At 43.3% G+C, this 18,847-nt stretch overlaps 1 protein-coding gene across 19 annotated transcripts in view; it reads right to left on the bottom strand.

Annotated features, from left to right (window-relative positions):
* RBL2 (RB transcriptional corepressor like 2) overlaps positions 1-18,847 on the bottom strand; it is a 132,503-nt gene that overhangs the window by 63,646 nt on the left and 50,010 nt on the right. For 13 of the 19 annotated variants that reach the window (XM_074026675.1, XM_074026678.1, XM_074026687.1 and 10 more), the window contains exon 1: positions 3,981-4,315. The exons of 3 other annotated variants lie outside the window; for them this stretch is intronic. In XM_074026675.1, coding sequence (XP_073882776.1) covers positions 3,981-4,220 — 240 coding nt within the window. In that variant the 5' untranslated portion in view covers positions 4,221-4,315. Of the gene's footprint in view, positions 1-3,033; positions 3,162-3,980; positions 4,316-18,847 lie in introns of those variants that run through there. 3 more of the 19 variants (XM_005591931.5, XM_045382162.3, XM_074026685.1) reach the window with 1 other exon arrangement.

The following is an 18,847-nucleotide window of genomic DNA, read 5'->3' as shown; positions in this document are numbered from 1 at the left end:
AGCCTCCCAAGTAGCTGGGACTACAGGCGTGCGCCACCACACCTGGCTAATTTTTGTATTTTTTGTAGAGACAGGGTTTTGCCATGTTGCCCAAGCTGGTCTTGAACTCCTGGCCTCAAGTGATCCATCTGCCTTGGCCTTCCAAAGTGCTGGGATTACAGGTTTGAGTCACTGTACCCAGTTCCATATGCTCTTCTTATAATGTGACATTGACATTATTCCACTGAGAGGTAGAGAGGGTTCCCTCACCTTGGACCTGGGCAAGGGTCTGCATCTCTCACATTGATTAACTGTCTCTATCAACAGCAGAGGTGGAAGTGAAACTATGTAATACTAAAGATTATACAAGGCAATATAGATTCCACTTGGTTCTCTCTCTTAGGACATGTACCTTGGGAGTACTGAACCAACATGAAAGAATTTAGCTACCCTGGATCACCATGCTGGTGAGACCACATGGAACAAACATACAGAGATGCCCAATGAGCTCCAGCTCTGCCAGTACCTAGTTGTTCAAGTCTTCCAGGTGAGATACCAGTCATTTTGATGCAGAAACTTGACATCCACACTGTCCCCAGCCTGAATTCCTTACAGAAGCTGTGAGCCAAACAAATTGTTTTCTGCCCCAAAGCCTTAAGGCAATTTGTTACATAGCCATAGTAATGGAAACAATATTATTGTTGTTGTTTTTTTTATTTTTTTTGAGATGGAGTCTTGCTCTGTCACCCAGGCTGGAGTGCAACGGCACCATCTCGGCTCACTACAAGCTACGCCTCCCAGGTTCACACCATTCTCCTGCCTCAGCCTCCCAAGTATCTGGGACTACAGGCACCCACCACCATGCCCGGCTAATTTTTTGTATTTTTAGTAGAGACTGGGTTTCAATGTGTTAGCCAGGATGGTCTCGATCTCCTGACCTCATGACCCGCCCACCTCGGCCTCCCAAAGTGCTGGGATTACAGGCGTGAGCCCCCACGCCCGGCCTATTGTTTATATTTTTAATCTTGCACAAAATCTAGAAAAGTGATAGAAATACAAAATTAAGCTTGAATGGATATTCAGCCACTAATTTTATACCTAATCAAAACACATACATGAATACATAAAATTTATTTTTATAACCAAATGAGACTATTGTGGATCCCCTACCAGATACATTCAAAAATAATAATTTTTAAGGCATTGTTTCTAAAAGATCATCTTCACAATCGTTTTTTATTCAAGAAGTGATACAACTTTCCTCTTCCTATAAAAGCGAGGAAGGATGGAAGCTGTCCTTTGGCTTCACTGTATTCATTACTGGTCTAAATGAAAATGAGAAAAACTGGAAATTCTTCATTTTTCACATTTACACATAGACTATCTTACAAACCCACTTATATGTATCAATAGCATAGATGTTCTATTGTCAAAAAAAACAGCCAAGATTTATGTATTACATATGTCTCTGGGAGATGGTTTCATAATATTCTTGATTTATGATGTAAAAGCAAATTTAGATGCATAACTACTGCATTTCTCTACTCTATCAAGATCTCTTACAAAGTATAAAGTTAAGTCAGTCATAGCATTATCCTGTGCTTCAATAAAGGGTTTAAAAGATAATCTATAATGTTCTATTTTGGCTCTAGAAAATTCACAACTACTTGGATGGCAGAGAGAAAACAACAACAACAAAAAAAGAAAGTCTACAGCTGCATCTTTCCTAAAAAGAAGAAAAGAATTAGTCTTGTGAGAATTTTACCGTACTTAGATGATAAAACGGAGCGGGAAGTTCTTTTAAACAATTTATGCAAAGAGTAGACTCTGCCTAGTTTATCTTTGGTCCTAAAAAATATTTGTTGAAAAATTCCATAATACTAAAAAATAGTTATCCTCAAAATTAACATCTCGTGGCCATATCTTATAGGGTCAAATAGATCTGGTTTCAAATTCTGGCTCTGCCATACAGTAGCTGTAACACAGTGGGAAAATTACTAAACAGTCTCAGAGGCTGCATTTTTTTGGCTGAGGACTGTAAGAATGAGTTATAGGTTAAAAATGCACAGAAAATACAATGAATCAAATTAAATTTCCATAACCAGTATTCTGTATTAAATATCATAAGAGCTTTATTTCCCCTTACACTCCCATGAGAATGACATCCCACATTATCTCACAGCGTAGCTCACTATAAGCCCCACAAAGGCAGGTATTTTTAGGCTTTGTTTGATGCTCTATATCCAGCACTGAGAACAGTGTGTAGCACTGAGAACAGGTGCTCAAGAAATATTTGATGAATATTTTACTGAGTAAATCATTTACTGAATAAACTGGGCTAAGAAGCTGAAACTAAAGTCTCAGTAATCAAAAGAATTGAGTAATCAAACATGTGTTTTCAAAAATAATTTACTAACCAGCTCTTACGTGGTATTTGCTCATGTATCACTGGACTTCATACAACTTAACCACTATGAGTTGACATACCTCAACTAAATGGTGATAACGCTTGTTCTATCTAATTTACAGGATCATCCTGAGGGTAAAATAAAAGCTAGTTTAGAAGCCTTTAAGGCCCTTTACCAAAGAAAAAAAAAAAGCAAAAAAAAGAAAAAAAAAAAAAAAGTCAACCAGTCCTTCTCTTTGCCAGACTACAGAAAGGCACTGAGAGACGGACAGGAACATAGTTTACTCAGCCAGATCATGTAAATATACAAAGAGCTTAGGAAACTTGAAAGCACCGTCCATATGGGTGCTTTATGTGCCAGAAACTACATTGTTGCCTTATTTAATCTTCAGAACAGCTCTGTGAGGTAAACACACATATCTCCAGTTTAAAGATCACAAAACTCAACTTTCCAGCGGTTAAGTAAATTGTTCAGTCACCCAGGTCTGTCGGGTTCTAAAGCCACCATACACTATCTTTCTTCTGCAGATATAACAATTCAAAGAGGGAAATCGTAATTGAATCAAAATTCTATTAATGCAAATACAAATTTAAAATAACCTCACTCATCAGTACACATAGCCAAAAACATCATATTTAAATAATACCTTGGTTAGGCTTTGCATCCTGGGCCTATTTGCCCCCCTCTTTATCCAAAGTAATTATAAAACTACTTGAGAAATTAAATGGCCTCAGGTTTAAATGCCACACACACACAGTAGAAGAGCTGATAAACAATCCGTACTTCCGTGTCACTTCCCATTGGCCCATGAAAGGGAGGTGCCTACAGAACTAACAGTCACTGGCTAGAATGGCCATTTTTCTCATCCACAAGCCCAGTCCGAAGGCTGCGACCTAACACGCCCGGATCCCGACAACAGGAGTCCTGTGCAATGCCCGGGGTGACCAAAAAGCCCTCGAGGTAGCCACAATCCTGAGCCTAGTGACAAATGGGAGCATGTATCTATATCCGGGTCGGCGGAGGGCTCATTTCATGTGGCCTGGGGGAAAATGAGTCTTAATTTGTTTACACAGACGTAAACACAGACCAAAACGCATCAGCTCGTTGACTCTAACGCCAGCAACGTCTGGGCAAAGGCAATTTGGTTAACAGGGGGAAGCGAACAGACGGAGACGCCTGGAGACCCAGGTGCCACAGCCCGGTTAATCGCGGTGCAAATAAGGGCAAGTCCCCTCCCCTTCTCCGTGCGGTCTTGATAACGACACTAGTTCATTCTACTAACAAGGCGGGCGGGGGGTCAGATGGGCCACACACACCCATCTTCCTCATCGGGACCCCAGCGCGATCTCAGCTTCCCTATGTTACTTTAGGGCAAAACGCGTTCCCCATTCGGAAGCCGCGGGGAAGCGCGGCGAGAGCAGGTTCGCCCTCGGAGCGGCTAAGTGCCTCGGAATAGCGCAGAGGGGGTCCCCACGCCTCTCCCGGCTGGGATCCCGCAACCCGCCCGAGGGTCTCTCGTGGCGCGCGACGCGGCTCGGAAGGCACCGGTTCACGCCGACTAGGCCGGAAGCGCCCCTCCGCCCGCGAGCGCACCTCCAGAGTGTAGCTCTCGCTCATGCTGCGGTAGCTGTCCCAGGCCTCGGCCCGCGCCGCCTCGTCCATGTTGAGGCGGCTGCACAGCTCGTCGAACCGCTGCTGGATGTGAGGGGTGGGCGACTCGTTAGGCGGCGCGGCGTCCTCCGCCTCGCCGTCGTCCTCCTCCTCCTCATCCGAGGCTGCCGCCGCCGGAGGAGGAGGCGGGGGCGGCGGCGACTGGTCACCTCCCGACGGCATAGCGCACCCCTGGGCAGCCGGACCTCAGGTGAGGTGAGGGCCCGGGCCCGCAGCCATTCAAACCGCGAAGCGCCCGCCCGTCCGCCGCCCGCTCCGCGCCTGCGCCTGCGCCGCTGCCAACGACGCTGACCTCCTGCAGGCACCCGTAGTCTTGAGCACGGCCTGCTGGGAAATGTAGTCCAGGCCGACGGTTCAAGGGGGCCAAAAATCATGTTTAAAAAAATTAGCTCGCCTAGTTTCACCAGGGGTGAAATAAAAGCACCTTCCCCGCATTTTAAGCACATACCTCCCCATCGTGAGAACATTCAACAGGGTTGTACTGACGAGAAAATGTCCAAAAGACACTGACGTGTGAAGGTTTCGCATCCAGGCTGTTCCCAGAAGTAAAACTTCCTCATTGCCTGGATATCCTTATCTAAAAAACCAGGATAATAGCAAGGGCCTGTCTGTGTACCTTCACGAAACTGCCTTTGCAAAAATCCTAACAGTGAGAAAGTTACCACTGGGAAAGGGATCTGACCTAAATGACTCCATGCTTCTCACCTCCGAGCTGCACTTGTTCATTCCCAGGCGAAGACCCAACTAACTACAGGAGGAATTTAATTTGTAGTTTCACTTTGAAGCAAAGATTTTTACAAAGCTTTCCCAAAACAAACCCCCTTCTTGCCTGAGGATCAGTCTGCCTTTGTAGAACTAACAAATTAGCCACAAGATTAGAAATTATGATTTAGGAGTCTTGCAGCCAGAGGCTACAAGATTCCTAACCTCCCCAGTTGCTCTCAGGGATAACATCACTATTGTAAAACCTAAGATTGGTGCTGGAGATACTTTTCAGACCCCGCATTCCGATGCATGAGCTGGCGCCACTCAGACCATAATCTGGCTCAACCAGTTCTACAGTCCCACTCAGAAACAGAAGACAGCAAGAGCCCACTTCAACCCCCTAAGATTTCACCTCCCACCTGACAAATTAGCATTCGCCACTCCCTGGCCCCCTACCCGCCAAGTCATTCTTTAAAAACCCCAGTCTCCGAATTTTCTGGTAGCTGACTCTGAAGGGCAGACAGTCCTTTTTTTTTTTTTTTTTTTTTTTTTTTAATTTGAGACAGAGTCTGGCTCTGTCGCCCAGGCTGGAGTGCAGTGGCACGATCTTGGCTCACGGCAACCTCCGCCTCCCGGGTTCAAGCGATTCTTCTGCCTCAGCCTCCTGAATATCTGGGATTACAGGTGCGTGCTACCGCGCCCGGCTAATTTTTATATTTTCAGTAGAGGCAGGGTTTCACTATGTTGACCAGGCTGGTCTCGAACTCCTGACCTCAAGTGATCCGCCCGCCTCGGCCTCCCAGAGTGCTGGGATTACAGGCTTGAGCCACCATGCCCGACCAATTCATTTTTTTTCGAATTCTCCTTTCTTTAATTTTTAAAATTGCCAATCCTTGATTTATAAATGAGCTTGATATAAAACATTTTCCAGATTGAGGAGCTGTAAGAAGGCATTACTGTTTTGCTATTTTTGTTTTGCTTCCTGGGGCATGTAAACTGACACAGGGAAAATTGCTGGGACAAAAGCAGGGGCTTATGGAAGGTATAATGACAGGCGGGAGGACAGGAAATGGAACCCTGAAGATAGGAGAAAATCAGGTAGAGACAGGTAACAGGATATTTCGGGAACAATTTTGAGGCAATGAAACCCTCTTAAGAAAACCTTAGTAAAATTCACAGTAATCAGCAATGCTTTTGGAGTTGGCTGAGTGATGAGTCTCAAGGTGACTATGGGGCAAGAACAGAAGTTGAACACAAATGGTTTAGAAGTATCTGAAAATAAGTACATACGCTGGGCGTTGGAGTTCACAATGCCCAGCACTTTGGGAGGCCAAGGTGGCTGGACTGCTTGAGTACAGGAGTTCAAAATCAGTCTGGGCGACATGGTGAAACCCTGTCTCTATGAAAAATAGAAAAATTAACCCAGTGTGGTGGTACACACCTGTAGTCCTAGCTACTTGGGAAACTGAGGTGGGAGGATTGCCTAAGCCTGGGGAGGCTGCAGTGAACTGTGACCATGCCACTACAGCCTGGGCAACAGAGTGAGACCCTGTCTCAATAAATAAATAAATATTAAATAATTTGGCAAGGCGCGGTGGCTCGTGCCTGTAATCCCTACACTTGGGGAGGCCAAGTTGGGCAGATCATTTAAGGTTAGGAGTTTAAGACCAGACTGGCAAACATAGCGAAACCCCATTTCTACTAAAAATACAAAAAATTAGCTAGGAGTGGTGGCTGGCACCAGTAATCCCAGTTACTCAGGAGGCTGAGGCAGAATTGCTGGAACCCAGTAGCCTAAGGCTGCAGGTAGCTGGGATCATGCCACCGCACTCCAGCCTGGGCGACAGAACAACTCCATTTCAAGAAATAAATAAATAAATAAATAAATAAATAAATAATAAGTTTATTAAAATCTTAGTATTTTACCTGTATATACACTGGGGATATTAATTTTAAAATAATGATATTGCTTCCTTTGGAAATCATTATCAACACTTTACTATGTCAAAGCAAATAAGAAGGCCATGAGCCTGATATTATCTGTCTCTGTAGCTGGAGCTTGTATGTAAGCAAACCAGAATTCAATGTAAACAGTAAGACAACAGTAAAACAAAACTTAAGCTTAACCAATCAGAAACTGCCAACTAACCTCTAATTAGGGATTTTCCTTTTTTTTTTTTTTTTTTTTGGTGACAGAGTCTTGCCTTGTCACGCAGGCTGGAGTGCAATGATGCAATCTCAGCTCACTGCAACCTCTGCCTCCCAGGTTCAAGCGGTTCTCCTGCCACAGCCTCCAGAGTGGCTGGGATTACAGAAGCCCACCACCAAAACCGACTAATTTTTGTATTCTTAGTAGAGAGGGGGTTTCACCACATTGGCCAGGCTGGTCTTGAACTCCTGACCTCAAATGATCCACCCACCTCGGCCTTCCAAAGTGCTGGGATTCCAGGCATGAGTCACTGAGCCCAGCTCACACACCCAAATAAGGCAAACACCCAGCTGTAGCCAATCAAGTAATTGCTTTAGTTTTCTATTAAAGCTTACGGCTCACCTGCAGGGTGAAGCACTCTGAATCTCTTAAGTGCTGCCCAATTCATGAATTGTTCTTTGCTTAAATAAACTGTTAACTTGTCCAAAGTTTTTGTTTTAGCAACTAAGAGAAAAACTTAAATTGTTTTAACAATTAAAGTTTAACTTCAAATTGTTTAACTTAAATAAATGATGTGAAATTATCTTTACTATTTTTAGTAAAAATGTAATTTAAATAATTATTGCAATGTAAGTAAAATTGGTGGCAATAAACCATCAAATAAGTATTTTATTAGAATATCCTTTGCTTGTTAATACCAATGTTTTCAAAGCCTTTTAGAATGGTGGTGGGATGGAGGTGTGAGTATTACCTGAAAGGGGTCCCCATCCAGACCCCAAGAGATGGTTCTCGGATCTCATGCAAGAAAGAATTCAGGGCGAGTCCACAGTGCAAAGCGAAAGCAAGTTTATTAAGAAAGTAAAATGATGAGAGAACAGTTACTCCATAGAGAGTAGGTTGTTCCCGAAAGTAAAAGGAGGAATGCGTCCACCCTAGGTACAATACTTGTTTATATATAGGATCTAAAAAGATCATGAGGAGATGTGCTCTGCTACAAGGATTTGTGATAAAGGATTAATTTTCCTAATTACCATATTTTGCAAGAATTGATATCATTATCTTTAAAGCAAAATTAGGAATGCTTCTATTCTCAAGATATCAGGATATCAGGACACTCCTAAGTATGGGTCTGTTTAGTAAATGTTATGAATGTGTTCCCTTAACTATGAACATCTAGAGGCTAGGAATACCTAACTTTCTGGGAATGCAGCCCAGCAAGTCCCAGTCTCATTTTTCCTAGCCCTCACTCAAGATGGAGTCACTGTGGTTTGGACACCTCTGATATGGGGAAGTTAAATTCCTTGAGGTTATTATTTGACTTACGAAACTTAGTCATAAAATGTAAGAGGTCTTTCACCTGACTGGCACATGTGCTCTCTCTGTCTCTCATTCTCTCAGTCATTCTTCATTCACCCTTTGAACCCAGCCAAAATACTGTGGGAAAGACCAGGTCACCTATTGTCAAATATAAACAAAGCCGAACGTTATCACCTATTGTCAAATATAAACAAAGCCAAACGTTAGTTAAAGTGTGGAAAACAGATTTTACTCAGTAACTACTAACAGACAGCAGGGGAAGAGCTAAGCTTCATTCCAATTTTTGTAGATGTGACTGGGTCTTTTAAAGAAAGAGTAAAAAAGGAGGGGGAGAGAGCAGAGCTTGAGTAAAAAATTACAAAGGGTGGGTCAATGTTAATGTCACTAGGCTAGTTGTGTCTACTAGCCAGTAACTATGAAAATCAGGCTACTGTCCCCTACACAGACTGGAAGACAGAACCCCTATTCTTCCTGATGATTTCAATGGGAGAGTGGGGGCAGGAAGCCCGGGATCATTCCAAAGAATTGACCCTAAGCTCCCAGAAGCAATGCAAAAATTTGATCCTCTCTCTCTCTCTCTTTTTTCTTTTCTTTTCTTTTGCTCATGAGATATGGTCATCTCTTACATGCAGAGGTTTGGAAGGAGTCTTTATGTGCCAAGAATTCTGCAGTTATCACCACATGGATTGGACCCAAGGCCTTTGGCCCTCAGCTGTGTTGAATGAGCCAGTTTGGAAGCAGAAGCAGATCCTCCAGCCTTCAGTCAAATTGCCCCAGCTGATACAATAGAGATGAACTTTCCCACTGAGCCCTGCCCAACTGAAATCTGTGGGACAAAAAATGATGTTTGACATTAACATTCCTTCAAAGAAAGAGATTTTAAGTCACAGCCATTTTTGATCGTGGAAGTTAACTGATTCATCTTAGTTTTTGAGCAAGATGCTAGGAGTTGAAATTGTAACTGCCCAGTGAGTTTTTCTGTCCTGCTGCCCAGACAGAACTGATTTATCAAGACAGGGGAATTGCAATAGAGAAAGAGTTTAATACACGCACAGCCAGCTAAACAGGAGACTGGAGTTGTATGACTCAAATCGGTCTCCTTGAAAATTTGGAGAGTAGGGTTTTTTAAGGATAATTTGCTGGGCAGGGGTCTAGGGAGTGGGAACACTGGTGGAGTTGGGGATGAAATCACAGAGAGTCTAAGCAGGTTCTTTCTGCTGTCTTCTGTTCCTGGGTGGGATTGCAGAACTGGTTGAGCCAGATTACTCATCTGGGTAGTGCCAGCTGCTCCATCAGAATGCAGGGTCTAAAAATATCTCAAACACCAATCTTAGGTTTTACAATAGTGATGTTATCCCTAGGAGCAATTGGGAAGGTTAGGAATCTTGTAGCCTCTGGCTGCAAGACCCCTAAATCATAATTTCTAATTTTAGGGCTAATTTGTTAGTTCTACAAAGGCAGTCTCGTTTCTAGGCAAGGAGGGGGTTTGTTTGAAGAAAGAGCTGTTATTATTTTTGTTTCAAATTAAACTATAAACTAAATCCCTCCTATAGTTAGCTTGGCCTATGCCCAGGAATGAACAAAGGCAGTTTGGAGTTTAAAGACAAGATGAGATGGTTAGGTGAGGTCTCTTACACCATCGTCATTTTCTCACTGTCATAATTTTTGCAAGATGGTTTCAAAATAAGAGTCCTAGACTATGCTAACCCAACACTTCTTTCCCTTATCTTACCTCCTTGTCCTCCCAGAAGCAGGAATGGCTATCTTAATACACAAATCTGACCATGTCTTCCCCTACTTAGCTGGTTTTCTTGCTGTTCTTGGCACAAAGTCTACCCCTTCCATACCATGAGTTCCCTCCCTCTTGCCCCTTCATCCTCACTGAAAATTGCACTCCCACACTTCCCCCACCCCTTTTTCAGTCACCCTTTTCCAACAGTTAGGTACAACCTTAAATGGCTCTCTGGTATTTCTATTGAATACTCTCATGACGCTTATTATAACCATAATAAATTATTTACATGTTTAACTATTTCATGTCTATTTTCTTCCCTATGCTTTAAGTACTATGAGATTATGAGAAGTGGCTGTTTGGTTCTGGGCTATAACTGCAGCACCCACTATGGGGCCGAACATGGAGTTGACTCACTATAATACTTATCGAATAAGTGACTGATTATAATCAAGATATATCTTGTTCTTATTGAAGGCTCAGATTTTGTGGATGTAAAATTCTTACTCATGTTGTGATCTGATAGCACAACAGAATGCCAAAGAACATACGTGTCAGTCATCTAAAAATGAATTTTTCCTTTGCATTATAGAGTCATCCCCGGTATCTGCAGGAGATTGGTTCCAGGACCCTAAGGATACAAAAATCCAAGATTGCTCAAGCCTCATATAAAATAGCATAGTATTTGCATATAACCTACTCACATCCTCCCGTGTACTTTAAATCATTTCTAGATTACTTATAATACCTAATACAATGTAAATGCTGGGTAAATAGTTGTTATGCTGTATTGTTTTATTTGTATTTATTTATTTTTTTATTTTTTTGAGACAGAGTCTCACTGTGTCACCCAGGCTGGAGTGCAATGGTGCGATCTCAGCTCACTGCAACCTTCGCCTTCTAGGTTCAAGCGATTCTCCTGCCTCAGCCTCCCAAGTAGCTGGGACTACAGGCACCCACCACCATGCCCGGTGTATTTTTAGTAGTGATAGGGTTTCACCGTGTTGGCCAGGCTGGTCTCAAACTCCTGAGCTCAAGTGATTGCCTGCCTCAGCCTCCCAAAGTGCTAGGATTACAGGCATGAGCCACCACACCCAGCTTGTATTTTATTTTTTAATTGTATTTAATTTTTTTAAAAAATATTTTTGGTCCATGATTGGTTGAATCTGTGGTTGTGCAATCCACAGATATGGAGGGCTGACTGTATATATCACCTTAAAATAAATGGCATAATTGTGAAACCACACATAAATATTTTATACAATAAAACAAGTGGTCTACAAACTTTTTGGTCATGTTTTCCTAATGGAATTACCTCCTGGCATATTTTAACATCTAAAATTTTTCATTAAATTATAAAATTTGACTTTTAAAAATTCAATGGGATTTTCGTGTTCTACCCCTTTGTTTCATTTTTCTTGCATGCTTAGGTAGGAAAAAGTTGTTGGCTAAGTTAATCAAGAGCACCTGAGAGTAAAGCCAATATTTTAGGTAAAAATGTGACCCTTAATTTCTGGAAAACTGAGTTCCTTTTGGCTTATACATTAGGCCTGGAAGGCAATGAAGTCTTACAGAAATGGCAAAATCTTACTAAAGATAACTTACAGGGGAATATTTCAAATGAACAACAACACATTGAAGTATACATTTAAATATACATTGAAGTATATTTAAAAATGACTATATTTAAAAATGAAGTATATTTAAAAATGAGGATTGCTCTCAGCAAAGTCCCTTTTGGCTAAGAATGGGATTGGCACTATGGGATGTTACCTGCTATTTGGATTAATCTGTCTTACACTTTTTGCTGATGGCTATGGATAATAACAGGATCAGGCATGTACAGAACCATGGGACATGGGGAACTTTTTCCTCCCCACCGGGGAAACTTAAGAGCTGATGGTACTGCTTAAAAAAAGATCCTTTCACTACTGAAAAGGAGCCACCTGAACTTTTCAGTGTTGCTGCAATGGTTGGGTCTTTCTCTGACCTCCCTAAGCTCTTCACCTTCCCCACCCTGCCATAGGCCATGGTTTCCTCTCTCCTTTCCCTTTCTTATCTTTTCTATTACTCAGGGCAATCACTTTGCCCAGGGACCACATGTTGAAACTCCTAGTTGGAGATGGGATTAAAGATAACAGGGCTCATCTGGGGCATATTTAAGCCTTGTCAGTTTTATACTGCGGGCTAAGGAGTGGATAATGTCTATGTTTTATCATATGCATTTTGCTCCAACCAGAACAAAAAGTAATAATAATTGTCCTTCATGATGTGGTTTGGCCCCCAGGGCAATGGTGTGGTAAGTTTGGTCACTAGGACCACACTTAGTGACAACAACCCCAGTAGCCTGGCATGCTGGCAAAGGGTAATAATTTCTTACCAGTCAGATTTCTGGCTTTTCCTCTTTTTCTCTGTGCAAACTGGTTACATGAACAGTAAAATCACTGCTTATCTCCTCTGTAAAGTTTTAATTAATACGAAAAAGAATTCTGAGGCTGGTCTTAAGCTGTGGTGAATCTAGTGCGGTTTGTGTCTTTCTGTATCATTCTGTCATAAAAGAAGGGTACCTAGGACTCCCATAAGCCCACTATTCAAGATGCCTTAGCAAATTGAATGAGGTTTCCTTCTTGTCTTGTATGTCCTTGGGAGCTGGACCTTGTAACCATGTGGCTATGCTTTCTCTTTTCACATTGGTGGCCCAGTTCAACCCCTAGCTTATGGGATGAGCTTTTCTGATTCATATTTGGGTGACCTTTGCATTTTTAATTTACTTCCCCTCCATGAAATGTCTTGAATTTTCCTTTCTCAGAGCACCTATGAGGTTACTTCATAGGTGAAGTTTAAAAGTTTAAAAGCCAGAAATATTGGCCATTTTGCCTGGCTAAAGTTGGGTAAAAAGAAATTTTAAAAATTTAAAATAACTTTATTAAATAGTGCTATGGTTAAAAGTCAGATTAATTAAAAGTAGATATTCAAGATCTAATAGCTTGGGACACCATGGGAAAAACAGGAGGCACCAGAGACCCTTTCTGGGCTCTGTTCTTCTGAGGACTCCACCCTAAAGCCAATAACAAATTAAAAAACTAAAAAACTGGCAAATAAAAAAATCTTACAACTACTGTAGCAATCTTCTTCTGTCTGTCTGTGTAGTTATATATGTGTTGTGTGTGTTATGTTTATATAAAAACTAATTAATTGGCTTAAGCAAAAATAAGCACTTAAATGTTTTAAAGAAAAATAAAAATGTTAATGCCTTTTAGTTCATGTAACTTTAGTAATCTTTAGGAAATAAAAATAGCTTTAAAGATTATTAATAAAATAAGGACATTAGTCTAAAATATGCAGGTCAGATATTAGGTGTGCTAAATGCTTTAAGATCATAAATTGCTTTAACTTTAAAAGAATCATTCAATTTATTTTGGAGCTAACATTGTAAATAAGGCCTGGGGATATATGAAATTAGCCATGCCCCCAACTATGCAAGAAGGTTATAAAGAAAATAAATTTTATACAAAAAGGATCTGGTATGGTAAATTCTTGTCCTAAAGTAAAATGACTGGTTGTTTAAAAAGAGGGATGTTTAGGACAAGTCAGAAAGTCCAAGCATGTCATAGATGTTCTGTATAAGTCGTGAAAGGAGTCATAGAAGCTGGGCCCCACACTCAGCTGGCCACGATGGCAGGTCTCCGTCTCTTTCTCACTTCCCCTCTTTTCCTCTTGGTTGTCTGGGACAAGCTCCCTCTGGGCTGCCGGAGTGCCCAGGCTAGGTACTGCAAAGTCCCATGGCAAGTGCCAGTGATAGGTGAAGCTGGTTGGGCTTCTGGGATGGATGGGGACTTGGAGAACTTTTCTGTCTAGCTAAAGGATTGCAAATGCACCAATCAGCACTCTTTGTCTAGCTAAAGGTTTGTAAATGCACCAATCAGTACTCTTTGTCTAGCTAAAGGTTTGTAAATGCACCAATTAGTGCTCTGTGTCTGGCTAATCAGGTGGGGACTTGGAGAACTTTTGTGTCTAGCTAAAGGATTGTAAATGCACCAATCAGCACTCTGTCTCGAGCTAAAGGTTTGTAAATGCACCAATCAGTACTCTGTCAAAATGGACCAATCAACTCTCTGTAAAATGGACCAATCAGCAGGATGTGGGTGGGGTCAGATAAGGGAATAAAAGCAGGTCACCCAAGCCAGCAGCAGCAACCCGCTCAGGTCCCCTTCCATGCTGTGGAAGCTTTGTTCTTTCACTCTTTGCAATAAATCTTGCTGCTGCTCACTCTTTGGGTCCACGCTGCCTTTATGAGCTGTAACACTCACCACGAAGGTCTGCAGCTTCACTCCTGAGGCCAGTGAGACCATAAACCCACCAGATGGAAGAAACTCTGGATGCATCTGAACATCTGAAGGAATAAATTCCAGACACACCATCTTTAAGAACTGTAACACTCACTGCGAGGGTCCGCAGCTTCATTCTTGAAGTCAGCAAGACCAAGAACCCACCAATTCTGGACACATTTTGGTGCCCCAAATGAGACAATCGCCTATCGCCAAGCAGTGAGACTACTGCGTATTGCCAAGCAGTGACTACCATCAGTCCCCTTTTGCTTGCTATTCTGTCCTATTTTTCCTTAGAATTTGGGGGCTAAATATGGGCACCTGTCAGCCAGTTAAAAGCGACTAGCACAGCCACCAGACTAAACAGATGGGTGTGAGGCTTTCTGGGAAAGGGCTTCAGAGTTGGAAGCATTGGTTTGCCTGGAACCAGCTTCTGCTTTTCCTGTACTTCTGGGCTGAGCCAAGGGTCGACAGAGAGGAAAGTCATTCAGCTCTGGGGTCCCAACAATAAGTTGGTTGACCCTGCGGCCATGAGTGGAACTGTCAAAGGCATGTTGCCCAAGTGAGACTCACCCATCTATCCTATCTATCCTGACCCTTGCCCCCAGGGTCCTAATGCCTGCCAGACAAACTTCCTCTTGCCTCTTTTCTCCGAGGCTAGCCCCACTTCTGAAAACCACTCCCTGTCTCTGGTGCTTTTCTAGTTTCTCCTGTAAGAATGACTTCTAGTATAAACTCCAGGACTCTGTTCCCTTCTTTAGGCACCCAGGCTTACCAATCAGAAAGACATAATTTTTGCCCAAAGCCCCATCGTAGCGGGGACTATCTGGAATTTTAGGATCCCTCCTCAGACTAGAAGGCCTAACAAAAGCTATTACTGAAGCTAGGATATGGGGAGCCTCAGAAATTGTATCCTTCCTATTCATATAAGTGAGGACAAAAGGTGTCACTCTTCCAACCCTGGATCCCTCCCTTCCCTCAGGGTATGGCCGTCCACTACATTTTTGGAGCATAACATCTTTATAGGACATAGGTAAGGTCCCAATACTAACAAGATAATGCTTAGGATTCTAACAGGTTTTCGAGAATGCATCAGTAAGGGCCACTAAATCCGACCTTCCTTGGGCCTCCTTGTGGTCTGGGGGGAAAACTAGTGTTTCTGCTGCTGCGTCAGTGAGCGCAACTATTCTGATCAGCAGGGTCCAGGGACCATTTCAGGTTCTTGGGCAGGGGTTGTTTCTGCTGCTGTGTTGGTGAGTGCAACTATTCTGATCAACAGGGTCCAGGGACCGTTGTGGGTTCTCAGGCAGGGGGAGAAACAAAACAAGCCAAAACCATGGGCAGTTTTGTCTTTCAGGTGGGACATACTCAGGCATCAACAGGCTCACCCTTGAAATGCATCCTAAGCCACTGAGACCAATTTGACCCACAAAACCTGAAAAAGAGGTGGCTCATTTTTTTCTGCACTATAGCCTGGCCCCAATATTCTCTCTCTGATGGGGAAAAATGGCCACCCAAGGAAAGTATAAATTACAATAGTATCCTGCAGCTTGACCTTTTCTGTAAGAGGGAAGGCAAATGGAGTGAAATACCTTATCTCCAAGCTTTCTTTTCATTGAAGGAGAATACACAACTAAGCAAAGCTTGCAATTTACATCCCACAGGAGGACCTCTCAGCTTACCCGCATATCCTAGCCTCCCTATAGCTCCCCTTCCAATTAATGATAAGCCTCCTCTAATCTCCCCTGCCCAGAAGGAAATAAGAAAAGAAACCTTCAAAGGACCACAAAAATCCCCGGGCTATTGGTTAGGTCCCCTTCAAGCTGTAGGGGGAGGCGAATTTGCCCCAACCCAGGTACATGTCCCCTTCTCCCTCTCTGATTTCAAGCAGATCAAGGCAGACCTGGGGAAGTTTTCAGATGATCCTGATAGGTACACAGATGTCCTACAGAGTGTATGGCAAACCTTCTGCCTCACTTGGAGAGATGCCATGCTACTGTTAGATCAAATTCTGGCCTTTAATGAAAAGAATGCAGCTTCAGCTGCAGCCCGAGAGTTTGGAGATACCTGGTATCTTAGTCAAGTAAATGACAGAATGACAGCCAAAGAAAGGGACAAATTCCCTATCGGTCAGCAAGCCATCCCCAGTATGGATCCCCACCTGGACCCTGACTCAAATCATAGGGATTGGAGTCGTAAACATCTGTTGACTTGTGTTCTAGAAGGACTAAGGAGAATTAGGAAAAAGCCCATGAATTATTCAATGATGTCCACCATAACTCAGGCAAAGGAAGAAAATTCTTCTGCCTTCCTTGAGCGGCTACAGGAAGCCTTAAGAAAATATACTCCCCTGTCACCCGAATCACTTGAGGGTCAATTGATTCTAAAAGATAAGTTTATTACCCAATCAGCCGCAGGTATCAGGAGAAAGCTCCAAAAGCAAAAGCAAGCCCTGGGCCCTGAACAAAATCTGGAGGCACTATTAAACCTGGCAACCTCAGTGTTCTATAATAGGGACCAAGAGGAACTGGCCCAAAAGGAAAAGCAAGATCAGAGAAAGGCTGCAGCCTTAGTCATGGCCTTCAGATAAACCTTGGTGGTTCAGAGAGGACGGAAAATGGAGCAGGCCAATCACCTGGTGGTGCTTGTTATCAGTGTGGTTTACAAGGACACTTTAAAGAATATTGTCCAATGAGAAACAAGCCACCCCCTCATCCATGTCTGCTATGCCAAGGCAATCGCTGGAAGGTGCACTGCCCCAAAAGACAAAGGTTCTCTGGGTCAGAAGCCCCCAACTAGATGATCCAACAACAGAACCGAGGGTGCCCGGGGCAAGCGCCAGCTCATGTCATCACCCTCACTGAGCCCCGGGTATGTTTAACCATCGAGGTCCAGGAAATTGACTTCCTCCTGGACACTGGTGCAGCCTTCTCAGTGTTAATCTCCTGTCCTGGACGACTGTCCTCAAGGTCTGTTACCATCCGAGGAATCCTGGGACAGCCTGTAACCAGGTATTTCTCCCACCTTCTCAGTTGTAATTTGGGAGACTTTGCTCTTTTCGAATGCCTTTTTGTTATGCCTGAAAGTCCCACACCCTTACTAGGGAGGGATATATTAGCCAAAGCTGGAGCTATTATCTACATGAATATGGGGAACAAGTTACCCATTTGCTGTCCCCTATTTGATGAGAGAATCAACCCTGAAGTCTGGGCATTGGAAGAACAATTTGGAAGGGCAAAAAATGCCTGCCCAGTCCAAATCAGGCTAAAAGACCCCACCACTTTTCCTTATCAAAGGCAATATCCCTTAAGGCCTGAAGCTCATAAAGGATTACAGGATATTGTTAAACACTTAAAAGTTCAAGGCTTAGTAAGGAAATGCAGCATTCCCTGTAACACTCCAATTCTAGGAGTACAAAAACCAAATGGTCAGTGGAGACTAAGTGCAAGTTCTTAGACTCATCAATGAGGCAGTAATTCCTCTATACCCAGTTGTACCCAACCCCTATACCCTGCTCTCTCAAATACCAGAGGAAGCAGAATGGTTCACTGCTCTGGACCTCAAGGATGCCTTCTTCTGTATTCTCCTGCCCTCTGACCCCCAGTTTCTCTTAGCCTTTGAGGATCCCATAGACCACACATCCCAACTTACATGGACAGTCTTGCCCCAAGGGTTTAAGGATAGCCCTCACCTGTTTGGTCAGGCACTGGCCCAAGATCTAGGCCACTTCTCAAGTCCAGGCACTCTGGTCCTTCAGTATGTGAATGATTTACTTTTGGCTACCAGTTCAGAAGCCCCGTGCCGACAGGCTACTCTAGATCTCTTGAACTTTCCAGCTAATCAAGGGTACAAGGTGTCTAGGTCAAAGGCCCAGCTTTGCCTACAGCAGGTCAAATATCTAGGCCTAATGTTAGTCAGAGGGACCAGGGCCCTCAGCAAGGAATGGAACAGCCTATACTGGCTTATCCTCACACTAAGACATTAAAACAGTTGCGGGGGTTCCTTGGAATCACTGGTTTTGCCAACTATGGATCCCTGGATACAACGAGATAGCCAGGCCCCTCTATACTCTAATCAAGGAGACCCAGAAGGCAAATACTTATCTTGTAGAATGGGAACCAGGGGCAGAAACAGCCTTCAAAACCTTAAAGCAGGCCCTAGTACAAGCTCCAGCTTTAAGTCTTCCCACAGGACAAAACTTCTCTTTATGCATCACAGAGAGAGCACGGATAGCTCTTGGAGTCCTTACTCAGACTCGTGGGACCACCCCACAACCAGTGGCATACCTAAGTAAGGAAATTGATGTAGTAGCAAAAGGCTGGCCTCACTGTCTATGGGTAGTTGCAGTGGTGGCCATCTTAGTGTCAGATGCTATCAAAATAATACAAGGAAAGGATCTCACTGTCTGGACTACTCATGATGTGAATGGCATACTAGGTGCCAAAGGAAGTTTATGACTATCAGACAACCGCCTACTTAGATACCAGGCACTACTCTTTGAGGGACCGGTGCTTCAAATACATATGTGCGTGATCCTCAACCCTGCCACTTTTCTCCC

The sequence above is a fragment of the Macaca fascicularis genome, chromosome 20, assembly GCF_037993035.2.
Source record: "Macaca fascicularis isolate 582-1 chromosome 20, T2T-MFA8v1.1".
In the NCBI taxonomy this organism is placed as follows: domain Eukaryota; kingdom Metazoa; phylum Chordata; class Mammalia; order Primates; family Cercopithecidae; genus Macaca; species Macaca fascicularis.
Note: the sequence above shows the minus strand (reverse complement) of the source record. Positions and strands in the feature narration are given on the sequence as shown.